We start from the raw sequence: 24866 nt of genomic DNA, 5'->3' as shown, positions 1-24866 counted from the left end.
TTTATAGAGCTGCTTAATTAGGCAGAAGATTTTGTTTAACAATTTGGACAATTTTATTGTCAGCTAAGAAATAAGCAGGATACCAGTTACAAATTTTTACATGAGGTATGGTTATAGTTTGGGTGGTATATTATGAAAAGCATTTTGTTGTAAATTGGGCTCTGTTCCCATCTCAATGACAAACATTGAACTCTAGAGGGCGCACTGTTGCCTAGATTCTGTCAACACATTCCATTTTACCAGATCAAATCTTCGTACACCGCTACCGAATGAAACTTAAAAGGAGCAATCGTTTATTGTTTTATCGTCATACAGTGGTGAGTAATTTTGTTCCTAATAAATACAAGAAATCATAGATAGTTTCTAATTCTGTAATGATGAAGGAACTCTCAGTCACATCATGTTGTTATTGACGTAAATTAAAGCCATTGGACCCTTTCGGTTCAGAAAAAAAAAAAAAAAGTTCACAGATTTACAAATAACTTACAGGGTTTACAGAAGGCAATGGTGAAAGACTTCTCTTGAAATATTATTCCATGAAATGCTTTACTTTTTGAGAAAACAGCAAAACAATATAAATTCTCGGTAACGAGAATTACGGACTTATTTTAAACACATGTCATGACATGGCGAAACGCGCGGAAACAAATTCAGTGGTTTTGGAGTTAATTAACGGCGGATAAATTGGTGGCGACGTCCGGAAGATTATCCCTATATTATTTTATTTCGAATGAAAAAGTGGTGGCGCCATACGGAAACTTTTCCGTTATTTGATATAGAAGTTGTGGTACACAAAGTGTGGGCCTTGGACAACACTGTTTACCGAAAGGGTTCAATGGCTGTCTGATGATGATGATGATGATTATGATTGAACAATGGCAGGGTGGCCTTTTGCTTGATCTTCTTTCGCAGTTTACTTTAGTTTTAAGAGCTTGTTGGCTGTGCCAAGGAATTCTGGAGTAATGATACCCAAACTTTTATTTAGATCTTAACATTAAGAACTTGCCTCTTCAACCTCCCTTGGCAAGTTACGCTATCAAATTAGAATGTTTTGATTAATACGGATATTGAATGGATAATGCATTGAGTTAAATTTGTCTTCACCAGTCACGGCAGTTGTTGTATTGTAGGCCTATAGATGCATAGTTTTGGTAGGTCTATGCATGTATGTTAAGCTTCGTCTAAACTGCCTTCTCGGTCTCATGTGGTAATGCAATGTTTACCGTGTCAGTAAAAGCTAACACTGATTTCTTAATGACCATAGAATAGTAGTAGTATTGTTGTCTAGTTACTGAACCACATGTTTGAACCAAATATATTATAATATGAGTGAAATTGTTGTCAGCTTGGCGTGTTTTCCTTTATTGGACTGGGAGCTTTGCGTTTCCCTTGACCCGAAAATCATCACTAGTCTAAACAATGACTCCTGTTTGGCAGTGTCACCACCTGATGTGAAGATTTGCCACAGGCCTACCTCTGCTTTAAATCACACGATTTTTGTGTTGCGATAACGTAACCCTCCTCCCGACGGCGTAGCCTTCGGGGGGAGGGTAGCTGTCGGGAGGAGGGTTACGTTATCAAAACTTATCTTTTCTGTAACCCAGCGGAATTTCGTATACAGAAGGACTTCAGAAAGCACTTTAGGAGTACTTTGTGTGTAGGCAATTTAACCAATTCATATTGGTAAAAATATCTTAAGTTGTTTCTTGTTTTTGTAGGTTTAATACTCGCGTGTGGCAAGTCAGGTGACCTCATTTTTTTTAAGAACGACCTTTTTTCTTCTTCACCATGGCAGACACTGATTCAGCCACATTGGTAAGTAATCAGAAATGACGTGTTACTTTCCCTGCCTTTCCCCTCAGTGGACCCTGGTTCGAATCCCACCTCAGACCGGAGCCTTCAGGTTGGCTCAGTGGTTTCTTTCCCTGCCTTTCACCTCAATAGACCCCGGTTTGAATCCCACCTCAGACCGGAGCCTTCAGGTTGGCTCAGTGGTTTCTTTCCCTGCCTTTCACCTCAATAGACCCCGGTTTGAATCCCACCTCAGACTGCAGCCTTCAGGCTGGCTCAGTGGTTTCTTTGCCTGCCTTTCCCCTCAGTGGACCCTGGTTCGAATCCCACCTCAGACCGGAGCCTTCAGGCTGGTTCAGTGGTTTCTTTGCCTGCCTTTCCCCTCAGTGGACCCTGGTTTGAATCCCACCTCAGACAAGAGAGTTGCATTTAGATTGGGTTTTCCTTCCCTGCTTGATTGTGTGAAGTAGCTAACCTATAAGAACAATCTACAAAATTAGAAATGACTTGCTAAATATTACTCTTTAAACTACACTTTGTCAGTCTGATTGTTCACAGGGGCAACAGAGGCTGGTCGTGGCCCTGGTTCCCCTTGAAATGTTCTTGTCCTTTCAAGAATGAAGTAGCTTATAAAAAATAATCTACACAGTTAGAAAAAGTAAACACCATATAACATTGATTATTTTCTGTTTCAGGCTGCTGTGAGTTACTATTGCCAAGAGAAGCTCTATCGTCACATGCAAACAGTGGCTCTAGAAGCAATTAAGAAATATGGAACCGATCCTGTACTCCTCTTCTTCAAGGCATATGGTCTCATCTTAGAAGGTAATAAGAACTGTTAAATCGTTCTTGTTTTTGAGCTTTAGATCAAATCAGGGGATTAAGTTGGTTCAGTGGTCCATATCCCTGCCTTTCACCTGTGTGAACTACGGTTTGAATCCTATCTATTGGCTATTGACTTATTTGACTACTGTGTACTTAAGAGTTTCATGTTAATTTTCCCTTTGGGTTTTTTCTCCTACATCTTAAATTGAGCATTTCTTCTTGTTTCCTATCCATCCTGTGATTACACTTTTAAAGTCTGAGATCGCGATTATTTGTCTGCATTATATCAGCCATGCATTGATTGACTATTACCTGTAGCTGGCTGTGTTGTGGTTGTGTTTCTACATTCATATTCATTTGAAAATCAATGATTTTGTTCATCTATTTCAGATCGTTTGGCTGAGGGAATGAGGGAGTTGGAAGGCATCAAAGACAAACCTGATTTAGTTCTGTGTACAACGATGGCTCTTATGTACTCTCATAAGAGATGCAAGACTGTGGGTAGGTCATCAAAGACAAACCTGATTTAGTTCTGTGTACAACGATGGCTCTTATGTACTCTCATAAGAGATGCAAGACTGTGGGTAGGTCATGAAAGACAAACCTTATTTAGTTCTGTGTACAACGATGGCTCTTATGTACTCCCATAAGAGATGCAAGACTGTGGGTAGGTCATTCGGCATTTGTGTGATGAACTTAAACACTAGAAGCCAAAACTACAGAAAACACTATTAAAAAAAAAAATTAAAAAAATACTGAAACTACTTCAAAACATTCACACACACCAATGGACCCAAATACTAGAAACCAGTGCAACAGTAGTATAGGAAACAGTAGTATAGGAAACAACCATAAAAAAATTGTTTTAAAAAAAATAAAAGAAATGACTCAAACCTACCGCAACCATATTTATTAAACCATTTATTTTGTTGTAAAGATCTATTTAAGAATGTTAAACAAATTCACTCGGATTTTAAACTGTTGTCTTGGTAACAGATAGAGAAGCAGTTCAGGAGTTGGATACCAGACTGAAAGAAGAACGCAAACATGCCGGAGAGAAGGTAGGTATTTTATTTTTTCAATTATTTTTAAAAATAATTTTGAACTTAAAGACATTGGACCCTTTTGGTACAGAAAAAAAATAAAAAGTTTACAGATTTACAAATGACTTATAGGGTTTACAGAAGGTAGTGGTGAAAGACTTCCCTTGAAATATTATTCCATGAAATGCTTTACTTTCTGAGAAAACAGTAAAACAGTATCAATTCTCGTTAGCGAGATCTACGGATTTATTTTAAACACATGTCATGACACGGCGAAACATGCGGATACACGGGTGGGTTTTCCCGTTATTTTCTCCAGACTCCAATGACCGATTGAGCCTAAATTTTCACAGGTTTGTTATTTGATATAGAAGTTGTGATAAACGAAGTGTGGGCCTTGGACGATAGTGTTTACCGAAAGGGTCCAATGGCTTTAATGCCTCCTCCCATCAAGCAAATATATTAAGGAAAGTTAACATGGGGCCAGTAAGGTCAGTTGGTAGAGCCTCATCTGTTAATCTATAGGTCATTGGTTCAAATTCTGCTCTAGTCAATGTTTGTTTGTTCATCTTAAATGACCTTTTCCTGATTTTTAAACCTGACTGTAACATTTATTTTTTAACAATGTTATAATTGGTTTTTTTTACAGGGTCTATATTTTGCAGCGATGTTTCTGTGGCATACAGGTCGACATGATAAAGCTAGAGAATATGTTGACAGAATGTTGAAGCTATCACAGGGTGCTAAAGAGGTACAGTCAAATTAGTCACTTTTTTGTGTACAATTGTTTAAACTACATATTTTTGTGGTACTTTCCATTCATTTTAACATTTTCCCTTGATCTATTTGTACTTTCATGTCTACTAGAATTGGCCTAAGGGGATAACTTAATAACATGAAGTTATTGATGGTGACAAAGGCTACGGTATGCCCCAAAACGGACTACAGTAAGAAGAAAAAGAAAGATTTACAGAGAAAGAAACATGGACAAATTTATTTGACATTATTAGCTGCCCGTAGAAACAATAACATACACAGCTGTTGGACAGCCTCAGTTACCAATTTGGACATTGTTAAACCATTGAGCTGTATGTTTTAACTGACTTCTATATTGCATTGATATACAGGGCCAGGTCCTGAGAGGATGGATTGATTTGACATGCGGCAGGGACACGTTCGTCAAGAAGTCTGGAAAATACTTTGAAGATGCTCTTAGGTAACTATCTCTATGGAATGTGCAACTCAAACTCCTGAGTTTCCTCTGGTTCATCTCAGACACCACACTCTCAAATGAGAGTCAAGATAAGATAGAGCATCTAGCATCATCTCATGAACCCCTCTATTTGTTAGACTCTCTGCCTCCTTAGTAACTCTCTTTTACTGATACTTCCATCAAAGGTGTGCAGAAGGTCTTCAATTCGTTGTCCCTTCTCTATACACCTTTAATAGCGCTACACGCTTTGCCACATTATCTCCCCTCCACTGTATATGTTCCAAAAACTGGCTGATATGCTCCTGGCTTATTTTCCTTGAGGAGCATACTGCTGAGCTTTGAAACTCCAAACCTGCATCTTGTGTTGCACCATCTTAGAATCTATTCCAGTCTATGTGAACATTATACCTGTTCTCTCTTTTAATTGTCTTGATTTTTCTTGCAGCCTTCTCATTGAATGGCACTTATATCTTATGGGTGATTTTTGTTTAGAATTTCTTTAAAAATATGTGGCATCATCACCACAAAATTACTTCTCGTGCACACCCTAGATCAATTTGATTCCCAGTTTAGATTATTGTAAATTACTCACGAAGCTTTTTATTTCCATTGTTCGACAGCGGTGCATCTAAGAATGTTGAGGCATTGATTGGTAAATCTCGTTACTTCACTCTGAGACACAATTATAGCGGAGCTCTTGATCTGATCAATCAAGCTGTGGTATCGTACCCTGGATTCATGCCAGCACTGATTGAGAAAATGAGACTACTCATGGCTCTACAGGATTGGGAACAGACTGTTGAGACAGCACAGAGGTAAGTTACTCAGTGAGCTAGTGAGACACTTGAATAGGAGGAATTGAGTGAGCGTTGAGATTCATGCCAGCACTCATTGAGAAGATGAGACTACTCATGGTTCTACCGGATTGGGAACAGAACTTGGTCTTAATCGGTTGTTTAAATCCATGCAGGGTTGTGGCTGTGCGCTAAAGGAAACACACTACGACCCTGCCAGTTTTATTACCTATTTGTTTATTTCTTTATTAATCATTGTTATTTGATTGAATTAAACAGAGCATTGAGTCAGCAATCCAGTTGTATTGAAGCAGTGAGAATGGAGATTCTGTATCTCCTCTGTAGGGAAGGCAACTATGAAGAGGTGAGATACTCATTTTATTATTGAATCCTACCTCATTTTTTTATTTTATTGTACCTACCTCATTTCAATGTCCTTTTCTTTTTGTACTTCAGGCCGTACAAAGACTAGGAGAATTGATTCAACTACTGGATCGATTTGAGCCAAAGAACGCCTACATCTTTTGGCATCTATCTTTGGTGTATTGTAGAGTGGTAAGCTTAAACAGTGTTTCTTACATTCGAATCCAGTTTAATTCAATTCAATCCGATTCAAACATCTTTATTCATCCTTAGTTTAAAAAGGAATGTGAATAGATACCTTCTCTTTCTTTGAATATTCTTGAGATTTCTTGTAGCTTTCACCTTTAATTACCCTTTGGCCTTGTGTTGGGTAATTTTTATAAGGAAAAAGCTTATAATTTACTTCTTTTTGTTTTTGCAGTGTGGTCGCAACCAGCAGGTTCTTCAGCAAACGTCCTCCATGGTTGAGAGAGCCGTTTCTTTAGAAGCTAAGAATGCAGAGTTTAAGACAGAAGTAGGATATGAACTTCTTCTCCAGAACAAACCCCGAGATGCTATGAAGTATTATCGGAGTGCTATGAAGCAAGATGAAACCAGTGTGACTGCCCTCACAGGTTAGGCTTGATAAACAGTTATTTACTCACAACTCATTACTCTAGTCAAAACATTATTGTTTCAATTATTCATAAAATAAGAATGTTATATGATTCAGTGGTATGGTTTGGCCGAGCCGTCAAGGGCACCAAAGTTCTGGTATTTCAGAGTTTGCATTCCAGTCTGGTCTTGACACTTGTGTTTTGCTAAGAGAATGGGTTTACCCTGGAGTTTCTCGCAAGTCGTTGCTGAATGCAGCGACTTGCGAGAAATATATGGGCCATATAATTCAAAAACTTGTGAACATTTTCTTAACAAATTATTAAAGTGTTTTGAGACAATGTAGATAAAACTGTAAGTGCTCTATATAAACTAAAAGGGCTAAATATAAACTATTTTTATTATTTATTTCTCTTCAGGAATCATTAAGTGTCAGCTTCTTGAGGACCATCTTGATGATGCAGAACAACAATTGGAATTCCTTAGTGAGATTCAAGAATCCATTGGAAAATCAGCAGTGAGTTTTATTCTCATGTATCTTTTTAACTGAACCCTTCTAGTCTCTGGTCAGTGGAAAAACATTGCTGTCTCAAAGTTAAAGATTTCAAGAAAATATATCCGTGGAATATTTAGTAGTCGTCTACAATCTAAAATATATTTTTTACTTCAATGTTTGTGTTGGGGAGAAACTGGCCACTGCTTTTGCATCACTTGTATTATACAAACTTGGGAGGGTAGCCATCCTTACTCCCAGTTGAGAAGCTGAATTGCAAAAGATGTGGTTAAAACAGGTTTGATCCACCGGCATGTAAAGGTGTGTTTGGTAGCCAGCAACCCACATTGATACATGAACGAATAGGTAGAATAGCCAGAGATCAACAATTTTTAAAATTTTGAGAGAGAGGAAAGCTGGAGGGCTCGGAGAAAAACTCTTGCTGCGCGGGAGAGAACCAAAGTACAACTGTTCTTACATATTGCCTTAGCTGAGAATCATACTAGAGCCACAGTAGTGAGAAGCGAGCACTTAATGCAATAGCTACATGCATACTCTCTCGCTGCTGTCTTATATAGCAAGGCTTTCTCTGCTTCCAAAATACACAGTTAACTTCACTTTGAGGCATCTTGTTTGCCTTGTACAGTTTTATAAAAGATACAATAACCAAACTCTGTCACAGACTAACACCATATGATTTCCTTGTACAGGATATTCTGTTTCTGCGAGCTGTCCTGGCTCGTAAACGTGGTAAGACTACAGAGGAAGTAGTGACATTACTGAATGAAGCAAGCACAACACACTTTGGAGCTTTGAAAGGAATCCCACTAGGAATTGATTATTATTCTCAGATGAATCCAGACTTTGTTCTAGAGTTGGTCAAGGAATATCTCAACTTTGCTCCTACTGAGGTAAGATGAAGAGGTTATAAATTGGATTCATAATAATAGTAATATTTAATGTGGACATTCCTTTAGAACTGATATCTGTAAATTGTGATGCTCATGGCGCATAAACATACCTCCTTTATTGGTCCATTTAGATGATTCCTGACACCAACTCAGCTCCCTTGGGAGTATGTAGCCCGTGCTGCTAAATAAGTAGTGCACCTAGCTAAATCAATCACAAGAACCATCTCTGCCCTAACAGGTACCCATTTACTCCTTGGTTGAGAGAAACAATTAAAGTGAGGTTTCTTGCTCGAGGAGGCAAGTGTCGTGACCGGAATTTGAGCCCACATCCCGATGACTTGGCATTCAGAGCTTGAGTCTGGTGTACTAGAGCGCTTGGCCATACCACACCATAAGCCAGCCTTACCAAATTTCTTGAGTTATTCACAAATTTAATGATCAACTTCAGCTGGTGAATAAGAAGAATAGTAAACTTGCGGCTACAACCATGTGTAATTATCTTTTGAGTGAGTGTTGGCTTTGAAAAGAGCCGGTTTGGTCTCGACGTTGCGAACAGTATACTCTAATCGTCTTCAGGAGAATGCTGATGATTTCATTTTTCTTTAATACTAATGCCGTAGAAAACTCAAAAACACTGTACAAACATAAGTGTGTTTAGCCATTTTTTGTTCTACACAATTTTAAAGTTGCACATCTGTCATAAGAATTCAATTTGTTCGTTCATTATTCAAACAGAAACACTCCATGACCTGTTACCAATATGTTTTTTATTCTTCCTACAGCCTCAAGCCGCTGGTCAGCCGGTCAGTCCAATCCTAAGCAGATGTACCTCCATCTTGGAGCCAATAACTAAAGCCATGCCAGGATTATTAGAAGCTTTATATCTCCTGAGTCGAGTTCGATTTTTATCGGGACAGACGGAGTCAGCTCAGAGTAGTCTGCAACATTGCTTGGATAAAAACCCACAGTTTGCTGATGCACATCTACTTATGGCACAGGTATGGTTGTGTAATGTATTGATCATGTAGGACATGCACAAGTCTATTGTAGTTTTAGGTGATGTCACGTAATTCGCTGGGCGCCGCCATGTTTGGCTCAAGCTTACATGACGGTGACATGTATGGTAGTTCAGCTTAACAATACTCGGAGTAGTTTAAAATAACAGAGGTTGTAAGCTACACTTTATAAGTAAGAAATGCACTAATACTGTCTGGCATTTCAAGAGAGGGCAGTTTAGCTGCAAACAAAGGTTACATGGTATATAGCATGGTATATAGCTAGTTGTAGTACACATGTAGCCAACACGCTCAGTCATTACGGTATGTGCAGGTATCCATGACATAAACCTGGGTATTATACGTATAGCTAGTCGTAGTACACATGTAGCCAACACGCTCAGTCATTACGGTATGTGCAGGTATCCATGACATAAACCTGGGTATTATACGTATAGCTAGTTGTAGTACACATGTAGCCAACACGCTCAGTCATTACGGTATGTGCAGGTATCCATGACATAAACCTGGGCATTATACGTATAGCTAGTTGTAGTACACATGTAGCCAACACGCTCAGTCATTACGGTATGTGCAGGTATCCATGACATAAACCTGGGCATTATACGTATAGCTAGTTGTAGTACACATGTAGCCAACACGCTCAGTCATTACGGTATGTGCAGGTATCCATGACATAAACCTGGGTATTATACGTATAGCTAGTTGTAGTACACATGTAGCCAACACACTCAGTCATTACGGTATGTAAGGTATCCATGACATAAACCTGGGTATTATACGTATAGCTAGTTGTAGTACACATGTAGCCAACACGCTCAGTCATTACGGTATGTAAGGTATCCATGACATAAACCTGGGCATTATACGTATAGCTAGTTGTAGTACACATGTAGCCAACACGCTCAGTCATTACGGTATGTAAGGTATCCATGACATAAACCTGGGCATTATACGTATAGCTAGTTGTAGTACACATGTAGCCAACACGCTCAGTCATTACGGTATGTAAGGTATCCATGACATAAACCTGGGAATTATACGTATAGCTAGTTGTAGTACACATGTAGCCAACACGCTCAGTCATTACGGTATGTGCAGGTATCCATGACATAAACCTTGGTATTATACGTATAGCTACATGTAGTTGTAGTACACATGTAGCCAACACGCTCATTCATTACGGTATGTAAGGTATCCATGACATAAACCTGGGCATTATACATACATATTAAGAGAAAACATTTAGCTTGTCCTCTCTTATCATGTGACTACCTTTGATGTTTTGTTTTATGGACAAAATGGTAAACAAAATGTGTTTGTTTTATCCTATAATGTTTTTGTTTCATCATTTGTGATTTAGATTCATCTAGATGCAGGGAACTACAAACAATCTTCACAGTCTCTGGAAATGGGTCTCAGCTACAACTTTGAGGTCAGTAAAAAGAAAATGCAACCGAAACCCTCCAAAGTCCTCAGAATTCTCCTTCATTTGAAAGTGGTTCTCAGAAGACTGTAGGCCTCAATTGCTTAGCACTTGGCCAGTCATACCAATCTTATCCAAATCCAAACACTCTGGAAAAAAGGTGGAATTCAACTAGAAAAATATGTATATGTGTATACATTTTCTCTCCTGAAGACGCTCAGAACATACTGATAAAAACATTTAGATGTTATAACACTGGTTGTTTTCAGAACCAACATCATCTTATAAGAGAATTTTCATGAAGATGATGTTACTGCAAACCTCACTAGATCCTTCTTCACAAAACATTTCATTTGAGTGATTGATTGTTTGTTTATTTGTTGACAGGTGCGTGAGATGCCCATGTATCACATGATCAAAGCTAAAGCTCAGCGTAAACTCAATCAACTAGATGATTGCGTTAAGACTCTACAGAGCGCTATGCAGTTACCTGGAGTCAAACATAGGGTAGCCTCAGCATCTAAGAGGGCTGGTAAGGTACGCCCCATCTCAACCAGTGATAGAGTCTCTGTGTATTTGGAGCTGGCTGATGCCTACAGATTGACTGATGCTCAGGTAAGTTGTAGTGCCTGATATAGACCTCATTATAGTGCCTCATTAGAGGGTAGTTAGTGAGGTGTCACTCCTGTATGTGGGAGCTGGCTGATGCCTACAGATTGACTGATGCTCAGGTGAGTTGTAGTGCCTGATATAGACCTCATTATAGTGCCTCATTAGAGGGTAGTTAGTGAGGTGTCACTCCTGTATGTGGGAGCTGGCTGATGCCTACAGATTGACTGATGCTAAGGTGAGTTGTAGTGCCTCATATAGACCTCATTATAGTGCCTCATTAGAGGGTAGTTAGTGAGGTGTCACTCCTGTATGTGGGAGCTGGCTGATGCCTACAGATTTTAAGTGCCTCTCATATACACCTCATTTGAGTGCCTCATTAGATGGTAATTTGTGAGGACTCATTAAATAAGGGAGCTGGCTACGCAGGTTGACTGATGAGAGGTAAGACCTCATCACAGTACCTGTTTAGAGGATGATGAGTGAGGATTCACATGTGAGTTGAGGAGACACCGGTGCCTGTAAAGTTCACATTCAAATATTACAAAAGTACCTCCTGTCAAGATGGAATGCATATGACATTGAGATGAACTGTACACATGATTGCCTCTTCCAAAACTAGGATTTCTTAATTTTTTCTGGTAGTTACATGTTGTACAAGACATTGTGCCTCATACCTCAGTTGGTAGAGCATCTGCCCGCAGTTTTAGGGGTCTTGGGTTCAAATCCCAATGAGGACCATTTGATTTTTCTCTCTTCCCATGTTTGAACATTATATCTTGTGAGGCTAACTCAACAATACCTAGAAACCTGCTCCACATTGAAGTACCTCATTCTATCTTTACAGCATGAGGCAGCTAAGGTGATGCAAGATGCAATTAATGAGTTCAGTGGTACCCCAGAGGAGGTACGCATCACTATCGCTAACTCGGACCTTGCCTTAGCAAGAGGAGATACAGAACAAGCTCTGTCAATGTTGAGAAATGTTGGGTCTGATCAAAGGTATGTTGCTGTCAAGTTTACATTTGTTACCATAGCATCCCGTCTGTGCACAATCATGCATCTCGATTTTGCAAAAATGTTGTATTTTACAAGAAAATGATCCTTGCATAAGTGTTGGTAACTATTAGTTTAGTGAGTATTTAGGTAATCGTTAGATATGATGTTTTGACACTATTAAACTTGCTCAGAATTTAAATCTCATTTTAGGAGATTTTTGTACAACATATCTATAACACCTAACGGTTTGTAAAGTGTAGGAGAACAATCTGCAGCCAACCATGCCAGTAAACACCAGGGCAAAACCCCTCTTTTAATAATAATTGTACTGGGTTCTTTTAGTTGCATTACACAACACACAGGACCAACAGCTTTTCTTCCCATCCGAAGGACACAGCAATAATGGTCGAGTGTCTTTCTTTAGGACACAGGTGTCATGAGTGTGAACCACTAGACCCTTCAACTATGACATTCCAGGAATGAACTTCTTGTCTGAAAACATAGAAACCAATCAGTTCGATTAAATTGCAACAGAAATAAACAGAATGAAGATTAATGCATTATTTTAGATAACACCAAGCAAATGTAAATGATCAATATTTTCTTCACAGTTATTTTGTTTCAGCGCGGGTGAAGATGGCGGACATTTATCTAAATCATCGCAAAGATAAACGACTTTATGCTGGTTGTTACAGGTGGGTGTATGATAAAGAAATGTTTCACAATGACTCTCACAAATGGTTTCAGTTAACTTTGTCTCAGTGATGATGTGAAATAATTAAATATTTAGCCCGCCTGTGGACGACCGAGTGAAGTGAGTGAAGTGAGTGAACTAATTATTGACTTGTGTCATCAGCTAGATTAAAGTATGACCCAATAGTGAGTTACAACAAAAATTAGCTGGTTCGACCAAGCGTTTTCTCTCAAATTTCTTGTAAAATTTCTCGCAACACTTTTGATCATTCCCTCAGTACCAAACAAAATCTCACAATCGTTCTATCATAAAAAAAAACATACTTTTCATTTAGAGATTCTCATTACATGGTGTTACCACAAACCTTTCTACAATGTATATCAAATTTCCACCATGCAAAGTTTCAAATCCTACTTATAAAAAAACATGGTAATTTCCTGAACTTGTATTATCAATTTAATAACATTTCTTCAATAAATAATTGACTTCTGTTAACTCCAGCAGAGGGTTCAAAGGTTAGTAGCGATCAAAGGGCCAGTCATGGCCAAGTTCCCCTATATTTTCAGTGGGTCGCTGACCTAAACATTTATTGATCTCTGAGCGAAACTTCACAAGCAGGTTATGTTAGACTTTTGATTAACATTTTACGACCTTTTGACCTTTCCTAGGGAGCTTGTTGAGAAGAGGCCTAGTCCAGAGACCTCACTGCTATTGGGCGATGCTTATATGAATATTCAAGAACCAGAAAAGGCAATTGAGATTTATGAGTCTGCGCTTAAGAAGAACCCACGTGATAGCGCCCTCGCTAGTAAGATTGGATCAGCGTTGATTAAAACCCACCAATACAGCAAGGTAAGCTGAAATCATGTAAAAGTGCTTTATTTGATGTTTAAACAATAAATAGTTTTTTTACTTTAAAAGGGATGATATTGTTGCACCTTGGAAATAAAAATGGCAAACAAAAGCACTGAGTTGTCTGACATATTATTCTTCAGTAGATATTCATAAAGAATTTAATTTCTCCCATCAGGCCATCAATTATTATGAGGCAGCCTTGAAGACTGGAGGACAGAGTTTCTTACGTCATGACTTGGCCAACCTCCTTCTGAAGTTACGCCATTTTGAGAAAGCTGAGAAAGTTTTGAAAACTGCTTTGGATCATGAGTCTGGTAAGTCGTTGTTTCTCTTCTTTTTGAACTTCCAAGATCACTGTTTGGTTTAATGGCAGTTTTTTAAACACTGAAACATCCATGAAAGAGATATCAGGGGGTGGGTTCGAATCCCTGTTATGACATTGTGTTCTTGACGGGATAATTCAGTACTATTTCTTCTCTTCATCCATGGGTAAATAGGTACCTGTGAGTGCAGAGATGGATCATTTGATTGTTCTAGTTTCCTTAAAATAATAAATGTTAACACTGTTTAGGTCAATCTCTATTTTTAACATTCAAATAAAACAACAAATTGAAACATTTGGTGACTGAAAGGTCTAGTGCAGAGGTTTGTCGGCTGAGGCATCGGGGTATGGTGACTGAAAGGTCTAGTGCAGAGGTTTGTCGGCTGAGGCATCGGGGTATGGTGACTGAAAGGTCTAGTGCAGAGGTTTGTCGGCTGAGACATCGGGGTATGGTGACTGAAAGGTCTAGTGCAGAGGTTTGTCGGCTGAGGCATCGGGGTATGGTGACTGAAAGGTCTAGTGCAGAGGTTTGTCGGCTGAGGCATCGGGGTATGGTGACTGAAAGGTCTAGTGCAGAGGTTTGTCGGCTGAGGCATCGGGGTATGGGTTTGAATTCCTCTCTTGATACTTGTGTTCTTGACTATCAGCTTAAATTCACATTTCATTAGAATGATAACTGTGGAGAGAAATAACCCAAGATTGAAAAATGATTTTTGTAAGTGTTTTTTTTATTTCTTTGTTTTCAGCCAATGACCTTTCTACTATGATAGATGACTGTAAACTCTTGGTAATGTTGGCCAAAGTTCATCGCCATGCCAACAAGATGGAAGATGCAATGTTAGCTCTTACTAAGGCCAGAGACATGCAAGCCAGGTACATCACTTTCTTAAATGATGAGAAGTTCGGCTTTTCAGCTGATTTAAGACTTTCTTGATTTCTGCCTGGTAAAATTAATGGCTTTCCTTTTTCAGCTATAAAGATATTCTGCTCTTTATTCTACTTCACTGAGGCTACTGTTCCCAAAAGCTCCTTGGAATCTACAACACCAGGGGTTAACAAAAGGTGGGAATGCAATCATTTCAACGCATCTCCTGAAATGTGGATCATGCTCACTACACAGTACACACAGGGATATTGACTCCCAAAATGGTGCAACCAAGATTGATTGTGGTGGTGTCGGGTGAATTGGGTTCAACTAACACCAGCGTCACATGCAGCTTTTATCTACCCAACTCCCATTTATGATTGTTAGAGTCAAATTACACAAGATAAAGGAGATGATGTCAGGTGAATTAGGCTTAAAGTAGCAGTTTGTGAAACCCTGATATTTTCTTGATTTTCATTTGTTATGTGTGATTTGATTCCTAGAGTATTAAAGAGAGTTCAAGTAGAACAGCCAGATGCAGTTCCCGCTCAGAAAGATCTCGCTACAAGGTATTGGAATGATTTTATATTTCTCGATCTTGTACAATAATTTCAATTATTCTCTACCGTTTTTATGGATTTAAGAAAGTTTTGAGCTTTCAACAGGTAACATGATTTTGAAGTTAAATGCTTTAAATGGTTAAAAAGCTTTCATGATCACGTCAAGTGAATTATTGTTCAATATTTAGAAGTATAGAACACAAGAACACTAGATCACTATGACAAAGACTTAATGATTAATTCATTCCATCTCATTATGGCTTTAATGGGTTACTATTTGGTTTCTAATTAAAAGCTAAACTAAAGCAACACATTTAAAAATAATGAAGGTTTCTTGAGTTCTTGGGCGTACAATCGGACAGAAAAATGCAAAGATGCATCACCAAAAACAAAGCACAATTTGATGGATTTACCACTGTATAGCTAGACTTGTAAATTTACCACATACATGTATCATACCATGTTGTAACAATGTATTTACACTATCTCTGGATGCAGCATTTGTTCCCAGATAGCTGAGCATCATAGTACTCAACGAGATTATGAGAAGGCGATTAAACTCTACAAAGAAGCTTTGATTTATAGCGAGCATGACGGCAAAGCTATGTTAGAGTTAGCTCGGTTGTATATGGCTAGAGATGAGGTAGATGCTTGTCAACATCAGTTGGTTCAACTTCTACAAGGAGATAGGGAAGATGATAATGCTACTGTGGTAAGTAACAACCCGTTAATGAAGCTTTGATTTATAACGAGCATGACGGGAAAGCTATGTTAGAGTTAGCTCGGTTGTATATGGCTAGAGATGAGGTAGATGCTTGTCAACATCAGTTGGTTCAACTTCTACAAGGAGATAGGGAAGATGATAATGCTACTGTGGTAAGTAACAACCCGTTAATGAAGCTTTGATTTATAGCAAGCATGATGGGAAAGCTATGTTAGAGTTAGCTCGGTTGTATATGGCTAGAGATGAGGTAGATGCTTGTCAACATCAGTTGGTTCAACTTCTACAAGGAGATAGGGAAGATGATAACGCTACTGTGGTAAGTAACAACCGGTTCAGACAGGTGCTCCAGAGTCGTGCCAAACCAAATTATTTTATGAAACAATAAGGAGCGACTGGATGCGCTGGAAAGATCGACTTTTGCAACAATGCGGAACAACTCTGGAGCGTCTTGGTTTCAGAATTGTTCTTGTCCTGATACAAACAGCTTTGTGACTCTTGATCTGTGCTATGTAGGATTTGAACCTTTGCATGGTGCAGATAAAATCTAGCAGTGTTTGTGGTACACCATGTACATGAGTAGAATTTGAAACTTTGCATGGTGGAGATACAATCTAGTAAGGTTTGCAGTAACACCATGTACATGAGTAGAATTTGAAACTTTGCATGGTGGAGATACAATCTAATAAGGTTTGCAGTAACACCATGTACATGAGTAGGATTTGAAACTTTGCATGGTGGAGATACAATCTAGTAAGGTTTGCAGTAACACCATGTACATGAGTAGGATTTGAAACTTTGCATGGTGGAGATACAATCTAGTAAGGTTTGCAGTAACACCATGTACATGAGTAGGATTTGAAACTTTGCATGGTGGAGATACAATCTAGTAAGGTTTGCAGTAACACCATGTACATGAGTAGAATTTGAAACTTTGCATGGTGGAGATACAATCTAGTAAGGTTTGCAGTAACACCATGTACATGAGTAGGATTTGAAACTTTGCATGGTGGAGATACAATCTAGTAAGGTTTGCAGTAACACCATGTACATGAGTAGGATTTGAAACTTTGCATGGTGGAGATACAATCTAGTAAGGTTTGCAGTAACACCATGTACATGAGTAGGATTTGAAACTTTGCATGGTGGAGATACAATCTAGTAAGGTTTGCAGTAACACCATGTACATGAGTAGGATTTGAAACTTTGCATGGTGGAGATACAATCTAGTAAGGTTTGCAGTAACACCATGTACATGAGTAGAATTTGAAACTTTGCATGGTGGAGATACAATCTAGTAAGGTTTGCAGTAACACCATGTACATGAGTAGAATTTGAAACTTTGCATGGTGGAGATACAATCTAGTAAGGTTTGCAGTAACACCATGTACATGAGTAGGATTTGAAACTTTGCATGGTGGAGATACAATCTAGTAAGGTTTGCAGTAACACCATGTACATGAGTAGGATTTGAAACTTTGCATGGTGGAGATACAATCTAATAAGGTTTGCAGTAACTCCATGTACATGAGTAGGATTTGAAACTTTGCATGGTGGAGATACAATCTAGTAAGGTTTGCAGTAACACCATGTACATGAGTAGGATTTGAAACTTTGCATGGTGGAGATACAATCTAGTAAGGTTTGCAGTAACACCATGTACATGAGTAGGATTTGAAACTTTGCATGGTGGAGATACAATCTAGTAAGGTTTGCAGTAACACCATGTACATGAGTAGGATTTGAAACTTTGCATGGTGGAGATACAATCTAGTAAGGTTTGCAGTAACACCATGTACATGAGTAGGATTTGAAACTTTGCATGGTGGAGATACAATCTAGTAAGGTTTGCAGTAACACCATGTACATGAGTAGAATTTGAAACTTTGCATGGTGGAGATACAATCTAGTAAGGTTTGCAGTAACACCATGTACATGAGTAGGATTTGAAACTTTGCATGGTGGAGATACAATCTAGTAAGGTTTGCAGTAACACCATGTACATGAGTAGGATTTGAAACTTTGCATGGTGGAGATACAATCTAGTAAGGTTTGCAGTAACACCATGTACATGAGTAGGATTTGAAACTTTGCATGGTGGAGATACAATCTAGTAAGGTTTGCAGTAACACCATGTACATGAGTAGGATTTGAAACTTTGCATGGTGGAGATACAATCTAGTAAGGTTTGCAGTAACACCATGTACATGAGTAGAATTTGAAACTTTGCATGGTGGAGATACAATCTAGTAAGGTTTGCAGTAACACCATGTACATGAGTAGAATTTGAAACTTTGCATGGTGGAGATACAATCTAGTAAGGTTTGCAGTAACACCATGTACATGAGTAGGATTTGAAACTTTGCATGGTGGAGATACAATCTAGTAAGGTTTGCAGTAACACCATGTACATGAGTAGGATTTGAAACTTTGCATGGTGGAGATACAATCTAGTAAGGTTTGCAGTAACACCATGTACATGAGTAGGATTTGAAACTTTGCATGGTGGAGATACAATCTAGTAAGGTTTGCAGTAACACCATGTACATGAGTAGGATTTGAAACTTTGCATGGTGGAGATACAATCTAGTAAGGTTTGCAGTAACACCATGTACATGAGTAGGATTTGAAACTTTGCATGGTGGAGATACAATCTAGTAAGGTTTGCAGTAACACCATGTACATGAGTAGGATTTGAAACTTTGCATGGTGGAGATACAATCTAGTAAGGTTTGCAGTAACACCATGTACATGAGTAGGATTTGAAACTTTGCATGGTGGAGATACAATCTAGTAAGGTTTGTGGTACACCATGAAAATGAGAAGGAACTTTGCGTGCTGAAATTATTGATGTATATTTAAAAAAAAAAATCAAATCAAAAGTGTTTTGAACAATGTAAAGAATTTAAGTTTTTTTTATTAACAGATGATGGCTGATTTGATGTTTAGAAAAGGTGAATACGACCAAGCGACATTTCATTTTGAGCAACTTCTGCAAAGATCACCAGGTATGTAGAATATGAATGTTTCTTACTTGTTGGCTGTTGATAAAGATTTTACTACCGCCTCCTTTTACAGAATTGTATATACTTCTGCAGCAAAGTCTGGAATCTACAGAAAAATGTAGATTTGTAAAAATATTTTAGACTTTTCCTCAAAAATGTGATGTCATAGAAAGAGTTTAAGAGGATTGGAATTGGTTCAAGTGAGTGGAAGATCAAAGAGAAAAACTTGGTTGTGGTGAACCAACAACAAAAGCTCTTTTACATAAAAAAGTATTGTTTTATATCTTTTGTATATCAATATTTTGGTAATCGTTATTGAAGATGAATGTCGTATAATTTACCTGTATAAGTTTTAGTTTCATTTTTGAGAAAATTGAAAAAAGTGAAAATCATATTTTTTCAGGAGAGTCGCGTAAATCCATTGTAAATGCTAAAAAAATTTTTGGTCTCACTGAGACAACAATTATTTTTGTGAAATTATTTTACTAATTTCTCAAAATTGCAGCACCTCGGCAAGTAATATTTGAAGGGAATGTAAGTTAAATGTAAATCTGTGGACGTTTGTGTTTTGCGTCCTACAATGAGTACCCAGACCCTTCAAGAATGCAAAGAATGATGAAGTGATGACGGTTTGTTTTCTCTGTAATGTCTTTAGACCATTATAAGGCACTATCTCGCTTAGTGGATCTATTAAGACGAGCTGGCAAACTGGAAGATGTTCCTGAGTTTCTTGATCAAGCGGAGAAAGCGTCCTCCAGAGCAATCATGGATCCTGGTTTTAATTATTGTAAAGGACTCTATGAATGGTGAGTGGTAAAACACATTCTTGGTGTTCTCAATGTGGTTCCTATTTGACAACCTACTTCATGTGACGACAGATCATTGGTAGACTCCTTGCCATAGTTTGACCTTAGCAGTCCCCCGCTCGTCAATTAGGAGTGAAAACAGTAGTGAACCAGTCAACACACTTTCATTTGTAGTCAGTCTGGGCCAATAACAATTTGTGAAGGATTGTGGAGCTAATATTGAGGTTCACCAACAAAATCTTCTAAACCTGGAAACTACTTTTTCAAAAAGGGGTACTTATGGAAAATGATTATTGAGAGGTGCATTTCTTTTGAATTCTTTATTACTAGTTACTAGTTTTAATTACTAGTAAAATAGTTATTAATCAAAAGGTAAACATTGATATATTTAAAGCATCTTGGGAACACTCTTTAAATAGTCTGAAAAATCAGTAAACTCCTACAGTCTTTGGTATCAATAAAATATTGCTACTGTTTACTGAGGGCCAAATATCATCCCTAACTTTTCTAGTTATTAATACATCATACCCTAAAACACCTGTTGACCTATAGACACCTGTTCATATTTGATGATGTTAGTTTATGATTTTTCCTCAGGTATATTGGAAATCCTAACGTAGCTTTGAAACATTTCAACATGGCTCGTAAAGACAGCGATTGGGGTCGTCTAGCTGTACGGAATATGATTGATATTTGTATCAATCCTGACAATGACACGCTCGGTGGAGAGACATTCGAGACTGTCATTACTGATGCTGCGTAAGTTAATTCATAACATGACACTGGTAATCTGTAGTATATATTTTGAAATAAAGATGAGAAACTAGAGGAGAAACTAGAGGAGGACCTAAACATGAAATCGGGTTAGTGTTTTGTAATATCATGAGGCAATTATAGTGTCATGACCTGAGCTGGAACCCAAACCTTGATTACTTTTTCACCAGAACTTGAGTCTGGTGCTCTAGTTTCCTGGGCCATGATTAGTCAACGATGTCAATCAAAAATATTTCTTGATTAATTATTTGTTACTTGTTATTATTTTATAATTACGTTTCAAAGGGGGGGGGGCAGGGATCATACTACTGTAGACTTTTATCTTAAACAAATTCTGTTTGATTTTCTTTTTTTTTAACAGAAGTGCAACCGAAAAAGCAGATTCTGAGCAGGTGGCAGTAAGAACAGCAGAGAAACTTATTAAGGTGAGAAATTATATCAACGGAAGCTAGAGGCAGTTTGAAAACTATCATTTCAGCAGCAAATCATTTTGTATAAGGAGATGTTTATAACAGTTAGTGGTAATATACTGAGGTAAACTCATCAAGAGTAAGCTGAACAAATTATTATTCAAATTGTTTTACTTGTGGAGAGAAAGTTTCATAATAAATTGTTTTTTAAACAGTATGCAAGATATTCGACTGAAAAGGAACCAAATCTTGGTCGCATGTTACTAAACAGAACTCTGTGTGTTCATTTTAATTTTTATTTTATTTTCAGGAGATGAAACCGGTGGCTGGTTCCGAGGATCATAAAACTATGGAGAATTACGTCTTAATATCCTCCAAGTCTAAGGCCAATATTGAGAAGGCGTTGTCTTCATTCATGGAGATGGCTTCTAGTGAGGTACAGTTCAAATCGGTCTTGTCTCTCTGGAAGGCATTTTGCTCACAGACAATTTAGCAATGCCTAGGACTACTTTTATAACTACAGAATTCTCAAAGCACATATTAATGTCAGGTTTGCCGAGCTCTGTTTGAAACAGGAGACCCATTTAAATAGAACCTTGTTAGGCTTTACAAAGTGATGCAATGCAGTCTGCAGCCAACCATACCAGCAACCCCTTCTCTTTTATTATAAAAGTACCCAGTTCTTGTACATGCATAACACAATACTCCTGTGGCTTTACGTCCCATTGGAATGACAAAGCAATTACAGTGAAGGGTCTTGCTCAATGAAACAGGTGTCAACTCCGGACCGAGCACACACTCAGAAAACATCAGAACTCGAGTCTTGTACTTTAGACTGCTTGACTTGAAATTTGCAAATACAGTGAGTTAAATCAATCAAATGCAAGAATTTGAAAAATGATGCAATGAAATAAATGTCGGAAAGTGCTCAATGTAAAATAATTAAGTGAGGTTCGTGATACAGCACCTTGTGTAAATCTCTTTGAGAAGTATTGGTTCTCAAAAGAACAGGTGGTTGACAAGTCAACCTTTTTAATCAGTATGCTCTGATTGTCTTCAAGAGAATGCCAATATATTATGGCAATGTAAAATAATTGGAACATTTAAGGCAAATTTTATGGGTAATTCAAAGTTGTTTTTAAATGAATCTTTTAGAGAGAAAACGTCCCAGCGTTGTTAGGAGTGGCTACAGCTTACATGATGCTTAAACAGACACCGAGAGCTCGGAATCAACTCAAGAGAATCGCTAAGATGAACTGGAATCCAGTGGTGAGCTGGAATATTATGGATCTCCAAATTTTAATATCATATTAACATTAAATAAAATAATTAGTCGCTGATGTTGAAATTTTATCTGTATCAAGAATTGTAGTTCTTTACCTTTGTTCATTTTGTCTTACAATTTTTATTTCTGCAAAAAAAAACACAATTAATGGCCCGACTATTTAACCCTAGCAGAGTCTTTCTAGAAGGCAAAAAAGAGAAAGCTTTCGAGAAGGGCTCTGCTAGGGTTGAAACAACAGGCCATTAACTATTGTTTTGCATTTACACTGGTTGGTAAGCAGTTTGCAACAACTAATTCTAGTTTGTCAACTCTGTCTTCTTCAGGATGCGGAGGAATTTGAGAAGAGTTGGCTTCTCTTGGCAGATATTTATATCAACTCTGGCAAATATGACATGGCTACTGAATTACTGAGGAAGTGTCTTCAACATAATCAGGTATGAAAGACTTGATGAATGACATGATAAATTATTGTACAAATCTTGTACCAGACATCGTTCAAACTGAACCTAAAAGTTGCTTTCTCACCTCTGTACATAAAATAATTAAAAACAAAGTTAAAACAAAATGCTAAAAATCCACTATTGATGTTTCCAGTCGTGCTGTAAGGCGTATGAGTACCTGGGATTCATCATGGAGAAAGAACAATCATATCATGATGCTGCACTTAACTATGAGAAGTCGTGGAAGTACGGTAACCAGGCCAACCCTAGCATTGGTAAGTAGCATAATAGTAGTATGGTGTCTTTGTTCCAAATAAAAACCATGTCACAAGAAGACATTTTCACGGGGGAAACTGCTCTCAGTTTGATGTCCTCGTCATTTTCGTAAGGACAGTGAAACACTGTTTGGAAAAATCTGTCGCGCTGCCGTTTGTTTGCAGTGTTGTTGGCTGCCTTCAAGTTATCTGTGAAAATGTGTTTAAATGCGACCTTCAGTTTAATGTGGCGGTGCTCTATCAACTGAACTTTCTAGCCCTAATGTTGGCGTTCTATTTTATCAATATCTTTGGTTGTGGTTCCAGTCAGAAGCCATACAACCTTAGTTTACGATACAACCTAGAAAGCCTAAATTCATATATATTGGTTCTTGTCTGCCCACAGGATACAAGCTAGCCTTCAACTATTTAAAGGCTAAGCGTTTTGTAGACGCTATTGACATCAGTCACAAGGTACTAGCGAGTCATCCCAACTACCCTAGAATGCGTAAAGACATCTTGGATAAGGCTAGATCAAGCATCAGGGTATGAGAATGTGATCGACCTTCTAAAAGCTTCAACTAGCTACCAAGGCAGACGTCAGTTGTAAAAACAGCTCCACTATTACTATCCAGGCAGACACCCCACGCAGACATCAAGGGTGCATTTTGGCGGCCATGACCGGACACAAAATTCTGAAGTAAAGTTCACTGATTGAAACAATTTCCCGAGAGCTACACTCAAATGGGTCGATAACCAGAAACAGTTCATGACGTAGGTACATCTCTTAAAAGTTCATGTTGTTAAAATATACAGCTTTCATTTTATCACAATCTTTGTAACTTTATCCACATTATTTAATTGTTATGCTTCAGGGTATTTCATTTCAAATAAAACCTATTGAAATTTGTTGAAAGTTTTTTAGAGTTCGCCAACTTGAAAATAACCCTAGTAACCGAGCCAACAAGTCAGTTACTGTTTGGTTAGAACAGCCTTGTCACTGCGGGTCAACCGTACATGCGAAAACGCTCAACCAATGACCAAAGCTCAAACATGTTTCTGGTTGGGGTCGTCAAAACACACCCCTGGGTGAAATCCCTTCCAATACTTGTCCATAGCAGTGTAAATATTGATATGTTGAGGGGATCATAATGTAATTTTTATGTGTGTATGAGTTAGACATATTGAGCCCTTGATCCAGCATCACACACCCAGTTTCTACTGGTGCTACACTCCCCATTGTAGTCAACTCGCACAAAACACTGTGTGGCCTACACAGGGGGACTCCCAAAATGATGTCAACCAAGAGTATTGGGATGATGAATTTTAGGTGGATTGTACACCAGTTAGGACACACAAATAAGATTTGAAGTATTTGACTAAGAAATTGGCTTTTCAAAAAGAAGATTTTGTTTTCACTTTAGCTGAAAGCAAATGACAAGTTAAAGAGAAGGTACACGTTTGGTAATTATTCAAAACGAATATTAACTTAAAAATTGACTTGGCAACGAGCATTGGAGAGCTGTTGATAGTACAAAACATTGTGAGAAACGGCTCCCTCTGAAGTAACGTAGTTTTTGAGAAAAGAGGTAATTTCTCACTAAAATATTAAAAGACTTCTAGCTAGAAGTCTTTTATTCCTATCTGAAAGCACACAAATTTGTCCAACAAAGGTGTTTTTTCTTTCATCATTTTCTCGTAACTCCGATGACCAATTGAGCCCAAATTTTCACAGGCTTGTTATTTCATGCTTATGATGGGATACACCAAGTGAGAACACTGGTCTTTGACAATTACC

The 24866-nt window shown here is 38.1% G+C and overlaps 1 protein-coding gene across 3 annotated transcripts; it reads left to right on the top strand.

Moving 5' to 3' along the window:
- The first annotated feature begins 243 nt into the window (after window positions 1–243).
- On the top strand, window positions 244–24582 carry LOC117287764 (tetratricopeptide repeat protein 21B-like). Of its 3 annotated transcripts, XM_033768273.1 has the most exons (32): window positions 244–317; window positions 1719–1815; window positions 2487–2616; window positions 3007–3117; window positions 3613–3677; window positions 4309–4410; window positions 4787–4875; window positions 5493–5687; window positions 5946–6030; window positions 6123–6221; window positions 6451–6643; window positions 7043–7140; window positions 7827–8027; window positions 8810–9025; window positions 10407–10478; window positions 10857–11084; window positions 11926–12080; window positions 12689–12772; window positions 13440–13623; window positions 13802–13940; window positions 14695–14821; window positions 15317–15382; window positions 15872–16085; window positions 19021–19102; window positions 19755–19905; window positions 20503–20664; window positions 21041–21104; window positions 21400–21525; window positions 22245–22358; window positions 22698–22808; window positions 22969–23089; window positions 23475–24582. In XM_033768273.1, exons 2-32 carry the CDS (start codon window positions 1789–1791, stop codon window positions 23618–23620), a joined length of 3957 nt encoding a protein of 1318 aa, XP_033624164.1. In that variant the 5' UTR covers window positions 244–317; window positions 1719–1788; the 3' UTR covers window positions 23621–24582. The 3 variants fall into 3 exon arrangements, with proteins under 3 accessions (XP_033624164.1, XP_033624166.1, XP_033624167.1); XM_033768275.1 differs by lacking the exons at window positions 244–317; window positions 1719–1815; window positions 2487–2616; window positions 3007–3117 and adding an exon at window positions 3130–3200; XM_033768276.1 differs by lacking the exons at window positions 244–317; window positions 1719–1815; window positions 2487–2616; window positions 3007–3117 and adding an exon at window positions 3217–3283.
- Window positions 24583–24866: the final 284 nt, after the last annotated feature.

Source organism: Asterias rubens, chromosome 3 (genome assembly GCF_902459465.1).
Source record: "Asterias rubens chromosome 3, eAstRub1.3, whole genome shotgun sequence".
NCBI classification, from domain to species: Eukaryota; Metazoa; Echinodermata; class Asteroidea; order Forcipulatida; family Asteriidae; genus Asterias; species Asterias rubens.
Note: the sequence above shows the minus strand (reverse complement) of the source record. Positions and strands in the feature narration are given on the sequence as shown.

Excerpts from the sequence above, each read along its gene's own strand:
- LOC117287764 (XM_033768273.1), top strand. The coding sequence starts at position 1,789 with ATGGCAGACACTGATTCAGCCACATTG. Across the intron at positions 6,644-7,042 it reads CAGTGTGACTGCCCTCACAG|GAATCATTAAGTGTCAGCTT; the intron begins GTTAGGCTTGAT and ends ATTTCTCTTCAG. Across the intron at positions 11,085-11,925 it reads ACAGATTGACTGATGCTCAG|CATGAGGCAGCTAAGGTGAT; the intron begins GTAAGTTGTAGT and ends CTATCTTTACAG.